At 47.5% G+C, this 21,388-nt stretch overlaps 1 protein-coding gene across 11 annotated transcripts in view; it reads right to left on the reverse strand.

The window, feature by feature from the left end:
- Nucleotides 1-21,388, reverse strand: part of cep112 (centrosomal protein 112) — a 698,524-nt gene that overhangs the window by 244,868 nt on the left and 432,268 nt on the right. For all 11 annotated transcript variants that reach the window (XR_005457964.1, XR_005457967.1, XR_005457965.1 and 8 more), the window contains one exon: nucleotides 13,806-14,036. Coding sequence is in view for 7 of the 11 variants with exons in the window: in XM_038777029.1 (XP_038632957.1) it covers nucleotides 13,806-14,036 (231 nt within the window). In the remaining 4 variants the exon portion in view is untranslated. The remainder of the gene's footprint in view (nucleotides 1-13,805; nucleotides 14,037-21,388) is intronic.

The raw sequence follows: 21,388 nt of genomic DNA on the forward strand, positions 1-21,388 counted from the left end.
CTCCCGCTCTTTTTAAATCTCCGCTCTAATTCTCTGCTCCGACTCTTTTTAAATCTCCACTCTGACACTCAGCTCCTGCTCTTTTACTGTCAGCTCTCGCTCTCAACTCCCGCTCTTTTAATCTCAGCTCTGATTTACAGCTAACCGATTTCTTGCATTATTAAAGTGACACACTTCTTTGGTTGCAAAGCATTTTGTGATGTCCAATATAAACTCAAGTCGTTCTTTCAAAGTGATACCTCATCATCCATGAACATTTTTTTCTTGTTGATTTATACTACTGGAGTTAATAGGGTTACCTAATGACCACCAACTTATCTGTGATAATATTGGAGCAGACTGGGGCTTGGTTTAATGCCTCATCTGAAAGATAGCACCACCGACAGTGCAACACCCCCTCAGTATTGTCCTGGAGTTAACCTAGATTAGTGTGCTCAAGTGACTGCAGTGGTAATTGAACTTGGAACATTCTGACTGAGGCTAGAGTGCTACCAACTGAATCTTGTCTTACTGCAGTAACTATCTGTAAATATTTTATGTAACAAAAATCAGAAATCAAGTCACAAGTTAAAAATGTAATTCTGAGCTGGAAGAGCAACGGTGCAGCAGAACAACCAAAGCAATCTGACTGGCTGCGGGTGGGTGGCGAGGTTTCAGGGCATGCAACTTTGGAACTGAGGTTTCAGGACACGCACTTCAGAAAAATCAGACCATAAGACGGCGCTCCTTCTCCCGGCATACAAGCAGAAACGCAAGCAGGAGAATCCGGTTAAGTAGGTCGTGCAGTGCTAGTCCGAAGAACAGAAGAGCTCCTTCGTGACTGCTTGGAGTCAGTGGACTGGACCATATTTAAGAACTCTGTGACCAACCTAAACGAGTATGCCACCACCGACACAGACTTTATCAACAAGTGTGTAGAAGACTGCGCGCCAAAGAAGATAGGTGGGGCAGGCAATAAACAAAGAAATAACTGATGCATGTAGAAATGTAACAGCAGTTATCATGGGGGATTTTAATCTACATGTCGATTGATTTAACCAGGTCGGTCAAGGCAGCCTTGAGGAGGAGTTTATAGAATGTATCCGCAATAGTTTCCTAGAACAGTATGTAATGGAACCTCTGAGGGAACAAGCGGTCCTAGATCTTGTCCTTTGTAATGAGACAGGATTGATTAATGATCTCATAGTTAGGGATCCTCTCGGAAGGAGCGATCACAATATGGTGGAATTATAAATATAGATGGAGGGTGAGAAGGTAAAATCAAACTAGTGTTTTGTGCTTAAACAAAGGAGATTACAATGGGATGAGAGAAGAGCTAGCTAAGGTAGACTGGGAGCAAAGACTTTATGGTGAAACAGTTGAGGAAGATTGGAGAACCTTCCACGCGATTTTTCACAGTGCTCAACAAAGGTTTATACCAAGAAAAAGGAAGGACAGTAGAAAAAGAGAAAATCAACTGTGAATATCTAAGGAAATAAGGGAGAGTATAAAATTGAAGGAAAAAGCATACAAAGTGGCAAAGATTAGTGGGAGACTAGAGGACTGGAAAATCTTTAGGGGGCAACAGAAAGCTACTAAAAAAGCTATAAAGAAGAGTAAGATTATGAGAGTAAACTTGCTCAGAATTTAAAAACAGATAGTAAAAGTTTCTACAAATATATAAAACAAAAAAGAGTGGCTAAGGTAAATATTGGTCCTTTAGAGGATGAGAAAGGAGATTTAATAATGGGAGATGAGGAAGAAATCAAGGAAGAAATAGCGGATGGAAATCTGGATGGAAATTGTCCCATTGGGCAGACGCAGCATGGGTTCATAAAGGGCAGGTCGTGCCTAACTAATTTAGTGGAATTTTTTGAGGTTTGAGGACATAACCCAGTACGGTAGATAACGGGGAGCCAATGGATGTGGTATATCTGGATTTCCAGAAAGCTTTTGACAAGGTGCCACACAAAAGGTTGCATTAAGAGTAAAGTAGTAGCACGGATAGAGGATTGATTAATTAATAGAAAGCAAAGAGTGGGAATTAATGGGTGTTTCTCTGGTTGGCAATCAGTAGCTAGTGGTGTCCCTCAGGGATCAGTGTTGGCCCACAACTGTTCACAATTTACAGAGATGATTTGGAGTTGGGGACCAAGGGCAATGTGTCCACGTTTGCAGACGACACTAAGATGAGTGGTAAAACAAAAAGTGCAGAGGATACCGGAAGTCTGCAGAGGGATTTGGATAGTTTAAGTGAATGGGCTAGGGTCTGGCAGATGGAATACAACGTTGACAAATGTGAGGTTATCCATTTTGGTAGGAATAACAGAAAAAGAGATTATTATTAAAATTATAAAATATTAAAACATGTTGCTGTGCAGAGAAGCCTGGGTGTGCTAGTGCATGAGTCGCAAAAAGTTGGTTTACAGCTGCAACAGCTGATTAAGAAGGCAAATGGAGTTTTGTCCTTCATTGCTAGAGGGATGGAATTTAAGACTAGGGAGGTTGTGCTGCAATTGTATAAGGTGTTAGTGAGGCCACACCTGGAGTATTGTGTTCAGTTTTGGTCTCCTTACCTGAGAAAGGACGTACTGATGCTGGAGGACTGGAGCTGGAGGGTGTGCAAAGGAGATTCACTAGGTTAATCCCAAAGTTGAAGAGGTTGGATTACGAGGAGAGGTTGTGTAGACTGGGACCGTACTCGTTGGAATTTAGAAGGATGTGGGGGGATTTTATATAAACATATAAAATTATGAAGGAAATAGACAGGATAAATGCGGGCAGGTTGTTTCCACTGGCGGGTGAAAGCAGAACTAGGAGGCATAGCCTCAAAATAATGGGAAGTAAATTTAGGACTGAGTTTAGGAGGAACTTCTTCACTCAAAGGGTTGTGAATCTATGGAATTCCTTGCCCAGTGAAGGACTTGAGGCTCCTTCATTACATGTTTTTAAGGTAAAGATAGATAGTTTTTTGAAGAATAAAGGGATTAACGGTTATGGCGTTCGGGCCGGAAAGTGGAGCTGAGTCCACAAAAGATCAGCCATGATCTAATTGAATGGCGGAGCAGGCTTGAGGGGCCAGATGGCCTACTCCTGCTCCTAGTTCTTATGTTCTTATGCTCCACAACCAGAAACCATGCTTAATTGGGAGAGTGACTCCCTACTGAAGGCTAGGTCTGAGGCGTTCAAGACTGGCGATCCTCACCTATACAAGAAATCCAGATACAACCTCTGCAAAGTCATCACGGGTGCCAAAAGACAATATCAGAACAAGCTAGAGTCACAGACTAATGTTACGGACTCTCGTCGGTTATGGTAAGGCTTAAACAACATAACAGGTTGCAAACCGAAGCCGAGCAGTATATCCAGCAGCAGCGCATCCCTCCCGGATGAACACAATGCATTCTATGCTCGGTTCGAGCAGGAAACCATCAAACCGCTGTCAATTGCCACAGCAGCCTGGGACACACTGATACCTACCTCATAGCTCCCGAAGTCAGATCGGGCTTCCTGAAAGTGAACCCTCAGAAGACGATGGGCCCAGGCGGGGTCCCTGGTCGTGCACTTGGACCTATGTGGACCAGTTGAAAGATGTGTTCGCGGGCATCTTGAACCTCTCCCTACTCCGTTCCGAGGTCCCCACTTGCTTCAATAAGACCATCATCATACCGGTGCCAAATAAGAACCAAGCAACGTGCTTCACTGACTATCATCCCTTGACCTTGACATCGATCATTATGAAGTGCTCGAGAAGTTGGTCATGAGGCACATCAACTCCATACTCCCAGAATGCCGAGTTCTACTGCAATTCGCATACCGCCACAACCGGTTCACAGGAGAAACCATCTCCCTGGCCCTACACTCACCCCTGGAGCATCGCGACAACAAGGACTCTGACATCAGACTTCTATTTATTGATTACAGCTCCGCCTTAAACACCATAATCCCAGCCAACCTCTTATCAAAGCTCCAAAACCTAGGACTTGGCTCCTCACTCTGCAACTGGATCCTCGACTTTCTGACCCATAGACCACAATCAGTAAGGATAAACACCTCCTCCACGATAGTCCTCAATACCGGGGCCCCATAAGGCTGCGTATTTAGCCCCCTATTATACACCTTATACACACACACGACTGTGTAGCAAGATCTGGCTCCAACTCCATCTCCAAGTTTGCTGATGATACGACCGTAGTGGGTCGGATCTTGAACAACGATGAGTCAGAATACAGGAAGGCGATAGAGAACCTCGTGGAGTGGTGTAACGACAACAATCTCTCCCTCAATGTCAGCAAAACTAAAGATCATGTCATTGACTTCAAAGTGTCAATCACACCCCTGTCTGCATCAATGGTGCCGAGGTGCAGATGGTTGACAACTGCAAATTTCTAGGTGTGCACATCACCGACAATCTGTCCTGGCCCACCCACATCGATGCTACGACCAAGAAAGCACAACAGCGCCTATACTTTCTCAGGATACTAAGGAAATTCAGCATGTCCATATTGCCTCTTACCAAATGTTACAGATGCACCATAGAAAGCATCACAGCCTGGTGTGGCAACTGCCTGGCCCAAGATCGTAAGAAACTATAGAGTCGTGAACACATCCCAGTCCTTCACACAAATCCACCTCTCATCCATTGACTCTGTCTATACCTCCCACTGCCTTGGAAAAGCATAATCAAAGACCCCTCCCATCTGGCTTATTTACTGTTCCAACCTCTTCCATTGGGCAGGAGATACAAAAGTCTGAGTACACACACTAACAGATTCAAAAACAGCTTCTTCCCTGCTGTTACCAGACTCCTAAACGACCCTCTTATGGACTGAACTGATCTCTTCACACATCTTCTCTACTGAGTAGTACTACACATCTGTATGCTTCACCTGATGCCTGTGTCTATGTATTTACATTGTGTATTTTATGTTTGCCCTATGTATTTTTTCATGTATGGAACGATCTGTCTGAACTGTACACAGAAAAATACTTTTCACTGTACCTCGGTACACGTGACAGTAAACAAATCCATTCCAATGCAAACCCATAAAGGAGCCCATTCCCACCTCAGTCTGCAAAAAACACTTTGATCACTTTACTCCAGTAAGTGAAGGGTATCCACTTCTTTTATTATTTTAATAAAAGCCGACTGGGTCCAGGTAGCTGTGTTAATGCTCCACTTCATTGCTTTTCTGTCACATTTCATTAGTGAGAGTGGATACATCATGTACGTTAAGGTTTAATTTAGACAATGTGCGCACATGTGGAATGCAGCAAGAGGGGTGCAACTCAAGAGACACATACCAAAATAATCAACAACAGATGTCTTTAAAAGAGTGCCTCAACCTGAGGTATTTGCTGTAACGCAGAGTGTTCAGTTTAACTGCTAAAGCCATTCACCTTGCTCCTGGAAAACCTCATCATGTCATCTGGGGACCTGGCAGCTGAGAAAATCTAGTCAGACATAGAGGGCGCAATTCAACGGAAAAAAATCCCTGTCCAGTTCGGGTGCTACAGCCATTTTGTCTGGCTGCCCTGATCTCCGCCCCTGTGATTTCTTTCTTTTCAAAGTATTTTTATTCAAATATTTAGCATGTTAACAATTTACAAAACAAAATAAAACCATTACACCCCCAAATACAATAAACCCTGCACCCACCCCCCCCCCCCCCCCCCCCCGAACAGTTGACGATAATCAGCTCTCCGAAATGCAAAATAAATAAATCCCATCCCTTGTGGAACCCCTCATTTTCCTCCCTTAGGGCAAATTTCACCTTCTCAAGATGTAGGAACTCCTTTAGATCACCCCAGCCACGCCGAGGCACAGGGTGGAGAAGCTGACCTCCACCCCAACAGAACCCGCCTACGAGCAATCAACGAGGTGAAGGCTAAAATATCCAGCATGCCAGGCTGACAGTGCCAAAGTGCCCTGGTGCAAGAGGGAGTGCCAGGGTGCCACGCTGCCCTGTTCCCGACCACTCGTAGGTCTAGAATGGCCTGGGAGACCCTTCTGGGAGACTGGTTCACGTTTGTGGAAACCAGTACTAACTCGCATCCTGCGGGCTCTCCCAGGTGAGGCCACTAGATCCCGGAGACCGAGCGTATCCTGTAAATGCGTATTTCAGCAAACCTCTACTGCTCCTCCATTTCAAACAAACCAAACCTCCCTGTGGTTCTCTAATCCTGTACCCACATTTTCCTCTAATTCCACCTCCCTCTTCAAATTCATCTTCTCCATAAGTCCCTTCTCATGCTTCTATGATCCCATTCCCTCTAAATTGCCAAGGCTAACTTATTTTCGTGACCCCCATGCCAGCTGATATTTTGTCCAAAATACTTAATTCCTACTTGCTGGTTCCTTCTCTCTCCCCAAATTCTTATCGCTTCGTCATTTCCAATAACCTGTAGTATCGTAACATGTCAAGTATTTTCTGATAGCTCATTACATCACATCTGTTACTGTTCTCCCAATCCATTTAACCGTCATCTCCTCAAAAGGTTACTCAAACATAATCTTTTTTTCTAAAATCTGCACTGGCTGCATCAAATTTTTTTTCTCCTCGGATAGACATTTCATTTGAATTTTAATTAGAGATTCCAAAATCTTTCCTACCACAGATGTTAAACTTATTGGCCTGTAATTACCTGAGTTAGCTATGTCTCCTTTTAGGAAAATGGGTATTGCATTGATCACTCTCCTGTTCTATGGCAAATGGCTACTCTACAAGAAGCCTGAAATAAAGGTTCTAAGGCCTTTGCTATTTTTTCTCCCATTTTCTTCGAGCCCTTTACTGTATCCCATCAGCTCGAGGCACTTTGTTTTGCTTTCGCTTGCGAACTTTTCTTGATAGTATCTCTCTTTTAGCTTTCAACCAATTCAGGTTTACCTTCTCCACAATATCCTTCTCTTTTGTTTCAGTAATTGTTGGATATCTCAAATGAGATTGCGAGACTCCATCTGTTTGACCCAAAGTAAATTGTCACTGAGTCAGCATTACTGCAGGAAAGATTAACCAATAAGTAGTTACAGTTTGAAAAGGATTTAAGAATACATGTAGCAACTGTACAAATGAGAAGAGAAGAAAGTTCTGTGGCCAGATTTGCCGTTCCTGAGACTAAGGGCTGGATTCTCCGATTTTGTCCGGAGGAAGTGTCGAGTTTTACAATGAAAAAGTGGGCGCTGCCCTGTACTGATGCCCTGCTGGGACGTAAAACTCCCAGCGTTCCCACGGCCGGAGAATTGGCGGGTCCATGGCCGTGCATGCAAACGGCGACGCCTGCAGCGGTCGTGCCGTACAACACGGCCGTGCACGGACCCGACCTGCCAAATAGTGTCCCGCTGGACACCCCCTCGTCACCTCCCTGGACACCCCCCACCAGTCTCCCCCAACCCTTGCCAAAGCCGCCCGTCAGCAGTACGGCTCCCACCCGACTGTGGCGGCGCTGGACACAATCCGCAGCTGCCACGGCGGGTTTACGAAAACACAGACCACACGAGACCCGTGCAGTCGGGAACTCGGCCCATTGCGGGCTGTACATCGGGGGAGGGCCTCAAAGTGAAGCGCTGACGCCATCGCAACGGCGTGCGCATTGATGACACCGATTTGGAGGATGCGGAGCAGACGAAAAACGGTGCCGGCTCCGATTCGGTCCAAACCGGGATTCTCTGCCCGATCGCCGAATACGATTTTGGCACGGGCAACGGAGACTCCTGCCCTAAGTATTGACATCGGGGCAGGATTAATGGAGTTCTGCAACAGCAAAATTGGCACCAGTGGGACCAATTGAAAGACCGTTAAGGGGCTAGCACTGGCGCCACATGCAACACAATCGATCAAATGAGAAACAGGCCAGATTGATATTCAGGAGGCCGACAAGCTGCAGCCGCATATACAAACTGCACTCCTCACACACACCATCCCAGCCAACAAGATGGCAGCAAGCGCGCAGCCCCGAGGTTCACTGACACAAAACTTGAGACCCTGCTGAATACTGTGGAGGAGAGGCAGGAGATCCTGTACCCCAAGTGGGAAGGAGACTACCAGCCGCTGGCGTTTGCTGGGCCTGAGCGCAGGTGGCAGAGGTGGTCAGTGCCATCAGCAACACGCTCCGAAACGGCCAGCAGTGCCGGAAAAAACTGCACAACCTTCTCATGGAGGCCAGGGTGAGTAGGCAGCAGCGTGCCCCTGGCACCAATTCACACCCCACACACCCGTAACCCCCCCCCCCCCCCACCCAGAGGGCGGACAAGCCCCCACCCTGCACCACATATTGGCACCCAGACTGGCCACCATGTCTGGGTGCCCTGACCCCTGAAGTCACCACCTACCCACCGCTGGGCTGCATGCGTCAGATTGTCTAACACTGCGTTTTCTGTTCTCTCTGCCAGGAGAAGGACGCACAGAACCGCCGGGAGTGGGAGGAGACTGGAGGGGGACTGCCGGAACTGCGGGCCCTCGCCGCAACAGAACAGAGGGCACTGGACATGGTCGGTGGGCCTGAGGAAAGGGCAGTCGACGGGGGTGGATGTCGGCATCGGACGAGGAGGTAAGACCCTGCTAAGGTGCGGTTCCCCATGGCAATCCTCTTCACCACCACGCCCACATCACCTATACAAACCCTCTCCACCCCGACAGCCCTTCCCCACACCCACCCTGCCCCCAGCACCCCCACTCCCCCCGGGCCGCAATGCAGCAATGCGTCTTGTCTTCTGTCTTGCAAGAGCTGCTGGTGATGGCACAGGCCCCTCTGTTGTCCCTTGCCCCCCGACCCCAGCTACAGCCAGAACCCCATGTGTCAAGCAGCAATGACAAACACTGACACGGACGGGAGCCCTCGTCCCGCATCCAGATGCACCCCAGAGCTCAAGCGCGGGGAAGACACTGACTTCCCATCTCAACCGTCTCCTACACACCCCCAATATGCCAGAGACACTTAACTCGATTGAGCACTTTAGTGAAGAGGCTCCTGGGACAGTATCTGGTGCGCATCACAGTTGATCTGGAACAGCAGGTCAAGGTAGGAACTCCTGAGAGGGTGGACGGTCGGAGGGCAGGCCGACCCCAGGGACGAGCTGCTGTATAGACGGGTTTCAGGCCTCCTGAACGGATGGTCCCATTGATTGTGGAGATGCAGTGTCAGAGCTAGGGACTCCACGAGGGGTTGCCGGGGAGCATCCAGCACCTGCAGGTGCAGTTGGAGGAGTCCAGGAATCCAGGAGCAGGAGGTGGTGCCGACCATGCATTCCACCCAGGCAAACACGCATGGATGGTGTCCGCAGTCAAGGCCTTCGGAAGTGAAGGTTTTGGCCACGGATCAGCATGTCCAAGGCCTGGGGCACTCTGTGCAGGCAGTGGCCCAGGGCAGGGCTGCCCTATCACAGAGAGCTATATCGCTGAGTCACCTGGACATTGCAGCAGCGAACTGAGTGTGGCCCAGGCACAGTGGGCCATGGGTGGGGGCGTGAGTGGCATTGTCCAGGAACTGGCCAACTTGGCACAGACACTGAGGGAGGTGGGCCAGTCCCAGAAGGTGATGGCGTAGTGACTCGCTGATGAGGCACAGACCCAGAAGGTAGTGGCACAGTCACAGCGTGACATGGCGCAGTCCCAGACAGTCACTACGCCATCGCTCCCTGTGCTCCATGGACGTGAGCATGCAGGTCCTGGTCGAGACAAGAGCGGGCCTCCAGGACTGGTAGCACCAGGTTGCGGGGGAACCTGAGGGGTTAGCTCCGTTTGCACTCCCATCCCATGGAGTAGCCCATGGGGCATTGGGCACCTGTGGCAGGAAGAGGTGATGGGGCCCGTGCCTGGGTTGCCGGAACACTGCAGCGCCTCGGAGTCCTTCCCTCCTGTCTCTGGCGCATCTGATGGGCAGTGGGCATAACAGGGCAGCGCCATACCACCTGGGATTTCTGAGTAGCAGCTGGGCCCATCTAGGCCTGGTCGCCCCAAGGACGGTGGCCAAAGTGGGTCCAGGTCACAGGGCGGGAATCAAGGCAGGCCACCTACGCTCATGATGTGGGGGAATGGATGTTGTGGGTGGGAATGGCCCGGGGACCACCCCCCACATACACACACACACTGTCCCCACCTCCGCCTGCCCAGAGATTCGATGGGACCGTGAGATGGAAAGTCCAGCTCGAATGCAGGGATCACCCTGGTGGACGGTGGCGAGTGCGACCATTTGCAGGAGTCAGATGTTGTCGAACGTTGTGGAGCACTAGAACTCATCATCCTTCATCCATGGACTAGACCCGCTGTTACTGCCAACCCAGGCCTGCACCCTGTAGTGAGACAGATAGGTAGGTATGAATCAGGGAGTGGGCTGCAAACAGAAGATAGGGGAGGCGTTGGCGCAGAGATGGAGACGATTAGAGCGTCCAGTGCACATTGGTCCAGGCGCACACACTCCAGCCTGCCGTGCCTCATGTCCTGCCCATCCTGGCCCTCTCCCGCATCCTCCTTGTTGACGAGGCCTGGCGTTCATCCTCCTCCTCCAGCAACTTGGCCCCTCTGCTGCGCGATGTTGTGGAGGACGCAGCAGGCCACCACGATGTGTGAGATCCTCCCAATGCTATACCGTAGGGCCCCTTCAGAGCTCTCCAGGCAACTAACTGTATCTTCAGGAGGTCGAAGCACCGCTCAATTATACCCCTGGTTGCTGCAGGGGTGTCACTGTAGCGGGTTTCCGGATAGGCGTCATTTGCTACGACCACAGTGAATAATCTGTTGCCCAGGTGCGAACCCCCAGCGGGGGGTGGGGGGATGGAGTGTGGGTTCGGCCTCAAGGAGTCCAGGAACTGTTGATTGTGCCAGGATGAAGACGTTGTGCACACTGCCCAGGTATAGGCCACAGGCGTGCATGATGCACATCTTATGGTCACATTCAGCTGCACATTGGCTTATGAAGAGCGACCTGTCATCTGCAGGTGCTCGTAGGGCAACATGCATCCTGTCGATCACCCCCTGGACCAAGGGCATCTCGGCGAGGTTGGCGAACCTGGCTGCCCAGGGATCCTAGTGGGCTCGGTCCACACTGAAACGGATGTATTGTGCCAACCGGGTATATAGGGCCTCTGTGACAGCGTGGACGCACCTGTGCATCGAGTTCTGTGACATCCATGGACAGGTTCCCACTTGGTGCCTGGAAAGACCCTGTGCCGTAGAAGTTCAGGGGACCACCTGGAGAGGGTGTCCTCCCCCATTCCCGCGGAGTGCCAGGTGCGGCATGATCTGGTAGATATGTCACACTGACCCCCTGCTCAGCCGGAGTCGGCGACGGCAGGACCAATCCTGCATGTCTTAGAATGACAAGCGCTGCCGGTACACGCGAGGCAGCTCCAGCTTGTACAGCCTCAGTACGTCCTCTAGGGCTGTGGCGACTGGCAGGAAGGCCACCATTGCTGGTTAAATTCCAATATCCATTGTCTGCAGGGGGTGAAAGGCCGACATGTTAGCATGGTGTGCACCCCCGTGCCCAACCAGGTCCAACGCGCTGCATGGTGGCTCAGTTGGCACCGTGGACCCTGCCCCCACTTGTCCCCCTCCCTCAGTGAACCTCACCGTTGAGAATACCCCCCGGTGGAGGTGGGGAATTGCTGAGGCTCCTGAGAATACTAGGTCGGGCCCGCTCACGATATGCAAATGGTGTTTACTCACGTGTGGAGTGGAACGCATTGAGAATTGCGATCTGTCAATTTGTGAATCCATCACCAGCCACGATTTTGGTGTCGAAAACGATCTCTGCCCAACCGCCTTTCCTGATTTTGGCGTCGGCTGACGGAGAATCCTGCTCCTGATCTCTCATAGAATTGTATTGCATAATGCACGAAAATCTCACAAATCTGCTGCTTAGCAATATGTTTGAAATCATTTGCAAATATTACTAATTGATAGATATCAGATGTGCACTAATTCTTCTGACACAAACTACACCAGTGAATAAACTGTAATACATTGCCATGAGGTGGTGAAGTCCATTGGAGCAGCATGCAATAGGAAACATGGGTTCCTTATTTTGAGACACTTGTGGTAGTGATGTTTCCCAAGCTGGGAGAAGTTTGGGAGAAACAAGAAGACAATATGCCGTCTGGCAACTGTCTCATTGTAGCATTGTTAAAGACTGGCAACAGGTTCTGGTCATTCACTGGGCATGGTTGCTTTTGGAAAACTCGCAGAAAGAAAATTGATTTCCTCATTCCACACTTTTATACTGAGTAATTATTTTTTAAACAGAGCTTATGTGGTGATATGACTAGGAGGTTTACGGTACCTATCTGCCATTGGTGCAGAACACTCGCTGCCCATTGGCTCAGGCTGGTCATGGTTGGTTGAGACTAGTCATGTGACTGCTCACCGATTGGTCGGGAGGCAAGTAGTCCCGCCTACGAGGCGGGGTATAAGAACCCATAGGACCCGGCAGTCGGCCTTTCTCTGTAAGTCCACTGCCGGGCACACAACTAGTCGATTAAAGCCTAATGTTGGGATCTTCATCTCGACTCGTGTCCAATTGATGGTACATCAGCTTATTTAGCCAGTGATGTAATGGTCTTAGTTCTTCCCTTAGTCAGCATTTCACAGACACAATAAACTGCCTGACTTCTTTCAACTCCACCGTATATGTTTACAGTGTCTATAGAAGTAGGAGACCACATAACACTTCAATCAGATTCACTTTGAAATAGTTTCAAGTGGTTGAACTTTTCTCATGAGATAAGATTCTCATTGCCTATTGACACATGACTTCAACCCATCAACTTCAAAACGATTTATCCTGCCAGATAAACCACGCAACTCTAATAAAAATAAATCCTTGATACATTCACATGATATCTTCGACAGCAAGAAACTGAAGTCATGACAGGCAGGCTCAAAATCGAAAGCTTTGGGGGACTAAAAAGAGATGCCACTCTACAGTAAACAGTATAGACATCTTCAGAAGCTCAGGTCAGAATGTACTTCATTGTTACTACATAGGACGTCAGAGTTAAACAATAGCATCGTTGGCTATTTCAAATTGCAAAGAAAATGACGCCCTTCTGTTCTGTTTGAATATCACTTGACTGGCAAACAGGATGCCTCAAAATACAGTCATTAACGCTGCATGCACTTGACATTTAAAGTTTGATGATTGCAGAACTAGTTAAATCATGCTCAACGTTTCAAACTGAATAATCTATTTCAGTGAATTTTACAAATGGAGCATAAAACGCTGGGCACATTCAGAGGTTTGTCAACAGCATGTTTTATTCAGTCCTTGGGAAAAGGGAGATGAAGAAAAATAATTAAAAATTTCTATCTTTTCCATCTCATATTATTCCAATCACTTGACCAAAATCACAAATGGGTTCCTTGAACTGAGTGAACTATCATTAAAGCAAGGTCACCTGTTCTACCATATTTTCACACAGCTCGATATCAAATTGTGTTTGGTAATCAATCCTGTGAAATGTCTTTGGACTAATATTTCCTTTCCGTCTCAGAGGTGCGTGGCTGCACAGCAGTCCAGAACTTATTCTGCCGTGGACAAACAGGCTGTGCGCACGAAGCAGTCCCTTTAAGGTGTGAGCGTGAACGGCCATGCAACAACCTTAAAGGTACCACACAATGCAATAAACAGGCCACTCACAGAAAAGAAAGGTTACAGGGAACTCACTTAATTATGTTATTGTACGATATAAATGTATGCTCTTGTGGAAGTTTATTATTTAAATTGCACCATGTGCTTCTTCTATCATCTGCATCATTTGTTTCTGTGCAAATGGGGCAATCTACCATGGTCACGGTATTCAGAAATTATAAACACAGCAACAATCAACCTACCTTTTCTACAGCATGTTCCATTTCGGCAGCATTTGTCTTCTGAAACTCCAGTTTCATCTTTTCCATCTCAGCTTTCAGCTTGTTGACTGTAGCTTCGTGATCTCGCAAAGCTTTCTGCCTCTCCTCCTCGCGTAGTAGTCCCAACTCTACTAACTGTTGCTTCCTCTGTGAGTTGACCTGGATAAGTTCTTCACGTAGTTGGTGGACCTGGCTCTCCAACTCTGCAATAGTCTGTGAAAGTAGCAACAGTCTCTTTTAAATATATGGATTCGGCCACAAATCTACATTTGATCACAATATCTCATTAAAAATGGCAAGACTAAAAGTATTGGTTGGTTTGCAAACTGCTTCTGGGTGCACAGTGCTCAAACATTGGGAAAATAAATGGTGCTCCCTATAGTACTTCTCATTTCTCCACACATGACACTCTGCATGCATGGTGGATCCAAAGTTATTTCAAAAAAGGGTCAGACACCTCTATTCGAGGCAGTACTCCCGGCATAAAATATGCTCACAAGAGAATCCTCAGAAAGATGCTTGGACAAGAATATAATAATCTAAATAACATTTAAAAGCTTTGGAAGGGGAAAATGGGCCTTCCAATCTTTTATGTAGAGTCACCCTTTCTTGAAAGAAGATGAAGTTCTGTCAAGTCTGACACATATCAACATGTAGCCACCTTGTAGACATTTGTTTTAATACAAAAAATCCCAATTTGTCAGTGCAATCACCCCTGACCCCCACCCCATCTCCAGTCCCTGGCGCATCCGGTGGGCAATGGGCTGAACAGGGTGGCACCACACCACCTGGGACACCCAAGAGACTGTTAGGCTCGTCCAGGCCCGATTGTTCCAGAGGATGGTTTCCAAAGGAGACCCAGGTCATAGGTGGGGAATTGCAGCAGGCCACCTTAACCCCTGGGCTGATTGCAGACGGAGCGCTGCGGCGGCGGGGTTGAATGTGTGGCCGTTGGAGATTGGCACAGGCCAGAGTCCCCAGGTCAGCCACCGCTCACCGCCCCAGTACACAGCCCTGGTACCTGACATCGCCCCCCCATCCCTCTCCATCCCAATCCCCTCCCCCACACCAAGTCCCCACCTACGCTACCCCAAAGGTTTGGTTAGACCATGTGATGGAATGGCCAGCTCACATACAGGGATCACCCAGGTGTACAGTGGAGAGTGTTACCGTGGACAGGAGTCAGACATCAAACGGAGTACCAGAGCTCATCGCAGAGCGGATCATCATCCTCCATCCCATGGAACCGACCCACTATTACTGCCAATCCAGGGCCTGTATCCCATAGTGAGGCAGGTAGAAATTACGGTGCGGGTTGCAGGTGCCAGGGGGAGAGGTTGGTGCAGGGAGGGTGGCCATGAGAGGGGGTAGTCAGCTGGGGGCATGGGGATTGTGCAGAAGGAGGCCATTTGCCCATCGAGTCTGCACTGATTCGCTAAGAGCACCCTACTTAGGTCCACCCCTCTGCCCTAACCCCACTTAACCTGCACATCTTTGGACACTAGGGGCAATTTTAGCATGGCTAATCCACCTAACCTGCACATGTTTGGTTAATCAGTAAATGCAGTGTCCATTATAGCATCGGGGCATATAGATCAATTATCTAATCTCAATGAGAGCAGCAGTTCAAGTGACGTAGCTGCGCAGTGGGCAGATCTGCCAAGATCCTGTGACTAGGCAGCACAGTAGCGCAGTGGTTAGCACTGCTGCCTCATGGCGCCGAGGTCTCAGGTTCGATCCCAGCTCTGGGTCACTGTCCTTGTGGAGCTTGCACATTCTCCCCGTGTTTGCGTGGGTTTCGGCCTCACAACCCAAAGATATACAGGGTAGGTGGATTGGCCAAGCTAAAATTGCCCCTTAATTGGAAAAAATGAATTGGGTACACTAAATTTGTATTAAAAAAAAGATCCTGTGACTATGCTGTATTTGAGACATATACCTGTGAACATTCAGCAAAGTCAGGTTCAGGCTTAGCTGTGATGCCTCCAAAGTTGAACAGCCTGGTGACACTTGCTGTCCAAGCTTATCAATGAGAAATGGTCACTTAGGCAAAATACAAGAGTGTGGCCAACAGCTGCAAATGCTATCTCAGCAGGCAGCAGTGCCTTCAGGAAAACGTGGCCCGTTGTCTGATGAAGGAGCGCTGTTTTACCAATGGTGATTAGCAAAGGTAAAGTCACCACAGTCCCAGATGACCATCGGCTGATTCCCCCTTTGAGGGGGAGAGTTGACTGGTAGTGGATTAACGTGAAGATCACCACACCTCAGGTGAGGGGCAAGGTTGAGAAGGCAGGGCCTTCATGAATAACCTCAGCTGGAACACGAATTGAACCCGTGCTGGTTCTGCATCACAAACCAGCTGTCTAGCCCCCTGAGCTAAACCGGCCCCAAATCAAAGTGGAGAATTTGGGCACAAGCCAACTCATAGCTGGAATGCACTATGGCAAGGTGCAATTTTGCTCACCACTGACTAATGAGTGAAGGTGTGAAAAGTGCCACCTAAATTGCTGTATACAGAAGAACAAAACTAAAAGTAGAGTCAATGAAGGAACGCTCTGATGCGATGTTGAGAGCCAGTAATGAATGCTGAGAAACAAAATTTAAAAAATTTAATTAAACAAGTTTCAACTGATTGTTGGACCCGCTTATGACGGTTAAGAAAATCTGTGATGCCTGTTGGAATTTTAAACAAATATTCTTGGGATGTGGGGACCTCAGGCAAGGCTGGCACTTATTGACCAATCCCGATTTGCCCTTGAGAGGATGCTCGTGTTGAGCCATGTCCTTGAACTACAGCAGTCCAAATGATGATGGTGCTCCTATTGTGGTAATAAGTGTAATAACCTGCACAGGGCACATCCAGCTGGGGATGATTGTTTCCCCATCCTCATTGGGAGTGCGAGCTCTCCCGCTCGGGCTGGGGTAGCTTATCAGTGCTGGTATAAAAGGTCGACCAGTGTGGAGTGGACCAGAAAGGAGAGAGGACCCAGTGTGGTGTAACTGGGCCTTGTGTAGATAATGTTGTTGTTCAATAAATGTCTTTACTACAACTCGCTGTGGACTCTCCATGCCTTATTAACCTGGCGACGAGGGTAAAACTGGATCTGTCAACGTGTAGCCTGTCCGGCTGAGCCACCTTCCCAAATTTGTTTTTGGACTAAGGTACGGAGTTTGTTGATTTTGCATGCTGCTGCTCGGGCATTTGGATGTTTTTGAACCTGGTATGGACTTCTGGAATCAGCGCGCAGAGTGTCTGCGGTGCTTTTTCTGAGCCAGTAGCGACATAGAAAACGGGTGCCGGCCCAAGGTTTTGCTGCCGACCTGTGGGGCGAGTACAATTGGAGTGATCCGAGGCCTTAAGTATCGGCAATACTGGATGCGGTATCATCTGACCGACTTATGATGGTGGCGTAATGTTTCTGTCTGTCTCTATCTATCATCGTTTTGCGATACTGGCCTCACGGTAGCAGGGGGCCTCACGGTAGCATGGGGGCCTCACGGTAGCATGGGGGCCTCACGGTAGCATGGGGGCCTCACGGTAGCATGGGGGCCTCACGGTAGCATGGGGGCCTCACGGTAGCATGGGGGCCTCACGGTAGCATGGGGGCCTCACGGTAGCATGGTGGTTAGCATCAATGCTTCACAGCTCCAGGGTCCCAGGTTCGATTCCCGGCTGGGTCACTGTCTGTGTGGAGTCTGCACGTCCTCCCCGTATTGCAAAGGGATTGGAATACAAGATTCTAGAAGTCGGCGCTCTTATTCAGGATTGTCCAAGATATGGCCCGCAGGCCGGATGTGGCCTGCAACGCTCCTCTACTCATCCCCAGGGGGTAGTTTTCAAAATTCCTTTCAATCAGTCAAGTTTCAATTTAAGACTTTCGAGTAGCTCCTCAAATCAGAGGTTGTTTTGCTCCTGTGTTTGCTGCTGATAAACTGATTAGAGAGCATAACAGCAGGAATAAGGGAGATAAGCAGTCTCTGATTGGTGAGCATTCAAGTTTGCTGGATGAGAGAAATTAAGATATATTGGGTCCAGAGCTCTGGGAATCAAACTACCTCAGGGCTGGAGCGGGGAGGCAGGCTTGGCGGGGCTGGAGCGGGGAGCCAGGCTTGGTGGAGCTGGAGCGGGGAGCCAGGCTTGGTGGAGCTGGAGCGGGGAGCCAGGCTTGGTGGGGCTGGAGTGAGAATGTAAACCTGCTTTAATCATACAAGGCTGTGGTGAGACCACACCTGAAAAGCTGTTCCAGTTTTGGTATCCATTTTTAAGCTTGCATTTAAGGTAGTACAGCCACAGGTTCACTGGATTGGACCCTGGAATAAGAGGGTTTTTTCTATATTCACTGGAGTTTACAAGAACAAGAGGTGATCTAATTGAGACATACAATGGGTTTGACAGGGTAGACAGAGGTTGTTTCCCTTGCCGGGGAGTCTAAAACATGCAACATTGTCTTAGGATAAGGGGCTGATCATTTAGGATGAAGATGAACAGAAATGTCTTCACTGAAAAGGTTATGAATCTTTGAAATTTTCTACCCCAGAAGATTGTGGATGCTCCACCTCTGAATATATTTAAGGTTGAGATATAGGTTTTTGATCTCTGAGGGAATCAAGAGGTATGGGGAGTGGGTGGGAAAGTGGAATTATGGCCATGATCTTTATTGAATCGCAGAGCAGACTGTGTGGTCTACTCCTGCTTACAGTTCTAATGTTCTTATAATGGTATTATGTAGGGACAGCCAGGACTTCGACCCAGCATGAGATAGAATGGTGATAAACGTCTAAGTCAGGATGATGTGAGACTTGGAGTGAAACTTGGAAGGTGTTCTCATGCACCTGCTGCCCTTGTTTTTCTAGGTGATGGTGGTCTCCAGGTAGTCTTAACCATGAAATCAGGTTTCAGTGCGGATGGTGACATCAATCTTAGTGGAAGCAGCTGCGAGGGCAAATTTAACCCTTAGAACAAGGGATTCATCTTCAACTACGGTCAAACATGTCTGAGTATGAGTTATCTTGAATAATCTCCAGAAATACTCAAACTCTATAAAGCCTTTAATGGGATGACAAAATCAGGATTTTGCTCCTGGCTCCTTGTTCTTTGATCAGTTAGTACCAAAGCATTCTTCTCCATCCAAGAGGTGGGAGTAAAGAAAGCATTCGCTTTGGTCTATAGTTCCTATAAATAGGAATGTTGCCATGAATTAACCTATTTCAAAACCATTGCAGGTGACTCCCTGAAATCATCTTGTTGAAGGTCAGAGAGACCGGGCATTTCTTTGGAAGATGGTGAGCATCTGTGCTGGTGAATAATTCATCATGGAGGTTTTGTGGTTGATGCTTGGAATCAGAACATTAGTATGCATAGAATCTAGTTGATTGGTATAACCACTGTACAGACAGATACTATCCCGATGAGGACAGGGAAAATACAAATACAGAAAAAAGCAAGAATGGTAAAAATGAAAAGTCATCCCATCTACATCACTGAGGCAAAATGACCCATTTAGACCTCCAAATTTATATATTCTGAAGATTTTACAAGTACACATTCTAAGAAGCTGTATGTGAGGTGGAATGAAAGGAACTGTAAACACCTTCAGAAAGTCGATCTTTTAAACACATTTATGGTAAAATGGCCAACGGCCTGAATCTTATGCCCGATACTGAATTGGATACTTTAAGTTGAAACCACAATCAGAACCACAGACAGGCCTGATGGGAAGTCAAACAATCAAATTCAAATATACTGGACAGAGATAGACAGCCAGAGCAAAACAGGAAGATAGTAGGTCCCAATCAAATGGATTGATTGTTTAGATTACCCAGATGAAGCCAGACTTTCTGGCACCTAGATTTCCTGCCGTGACCTGAAATGGAATAAGGTAACGTTCAGACAATGCACCTGGGGATGGATCCTGGGGAGGCGGGGGGATGGGAAGAGTTCCTGGTGTCCTGCAGAGCTGCAAACGGCAACTCCATTGGGTGTTGCGACCCCTACCCAGTGACCTCATTGGCTGAGGGCCAGAGACACGTCTGGAAGGGGGATAAGAAGAAGACACCCAGGGACCCAACAAAGACAATGGAGAAGGCTCAATGGCAGACCAGAGAATGGATGGAAGAGGCGTGCAAGACCACCTTCGTAGAAGAGGGCCCTAAGACGACAGAGGTGCATAGGATTGGACCCATGGCTCGATCAAGTTCATCGGCACTGGTAGTATTACAATCTTGGGCAGATAATATTTGGGATAATTTGGGAGAATAACTGTTTTATTGTAATTAAATTTGGGTTGAATCATGAACTTGTGTTTCTTCTTTTTGTTCACCTTGCAAAGAAGGGCACCAGGGTAAAACGTTTGAATAATAAACTGGTCGAAGTGTCTGATAATTTACAGACAACACATTGAAGATGCATGTCTTGCCAGTTTTGCAATTTCAAAATGCACCTTCCAATTAGCTATACAAGAGCAAATCAAAAACCCAGAGTATTTGTGAGCATATGTGTATAGGGAACAGCTGATATGAAGCATGACAGCATTTCATCATGTTTATTGACTGGTTATTAATGATCATGAAAGGCGATCTCAAATTTCTACATAATCAATCCAGAGCCAACACGACAGTGTTCAAGAAGCATCGAGGTAGCATACAGGTCGGGGTTCATATAGTGTAAAGACCCCAGATCAGTTTCCCTCCAGACTAAGAGAATAAATTGAACAGCAATACCCTTGCCACATTTTTTTTTGAACTGATACATGAAAGGCACATTGACTTTACAGGCTGTTGTTCGCTTTATTAAATATTTTACAGTGGTTTTAGCAGAATTTTTATTGCAGAGATGATTCTGTCGGGTACAGCCTAATTATGATAATTTCAGAAATATTCAACTATCATTAATTTATTTGGTGAAATTTAAAGAAGGTAGTTAGAAGTGTTTCTGGTGTAGTATCTAAGTGAACCAGTTGTCCTATGCTTGCACATCCTGCAGTGACATGTATAGTGAATACAAATTAGAAGCTGAATCTTATATCTGTGTTGCAGTTCTCATTTTCTATTCGAATACTGTACTGCAATCTTAAGTCTCAGGTGGATGAAAGGAAAGCATCTCTCTGAATATTAGCTAATGCCACATTTGCAAGTCTTGAGAAGATCAGTGTGCATAAGATCATTTCTAGCGAGCAATATGTGAATTGCTTTGTACTGTTCCACTGATGGAAACTATTCCTGGTCTGGGATTAAACCCTTTTCATCATAAAGCCCCATCTGGTCCTAGGTCCACGTCAGTCAAACCTCTCCCTTTAAACTTACTGCTTTGATTCCAGATCAATTTATTCAACTGCATTTGTGTGACTCAATGAAAGGACAGGATCATTTAAACCAAAAGTACTTCCTTCATGTAACGGACATAATTAAAAACAATGGTTGTGAAGGAATAAAAACAGGCTAATATTTCTGATAGCGCTTCAAAGGCTGACAGCTGTCAGTGGCTTTGAAGATGCTAATCAGAAACGGAGCAAGAAGTTTCCGTTAAGGGTTGTGCCTGGAAAATAAGTCAGCTTATAATGAATTGA

Source organism: Scyliorhinus canicula, chromosome 18 (assembly GCF_902713615.1).
Source record: "Scyliorhinus canicula chromosome 18, sScyCan1.1, whole genome shotgun sequence".
Lineage (NCBI taxonomy): Eukaryota > Metazoa > Chordata > Chondrichthyes > Carcharhiniformes > Scyliorhinidae > Scyliorhinus > Scyliorhinus canicula.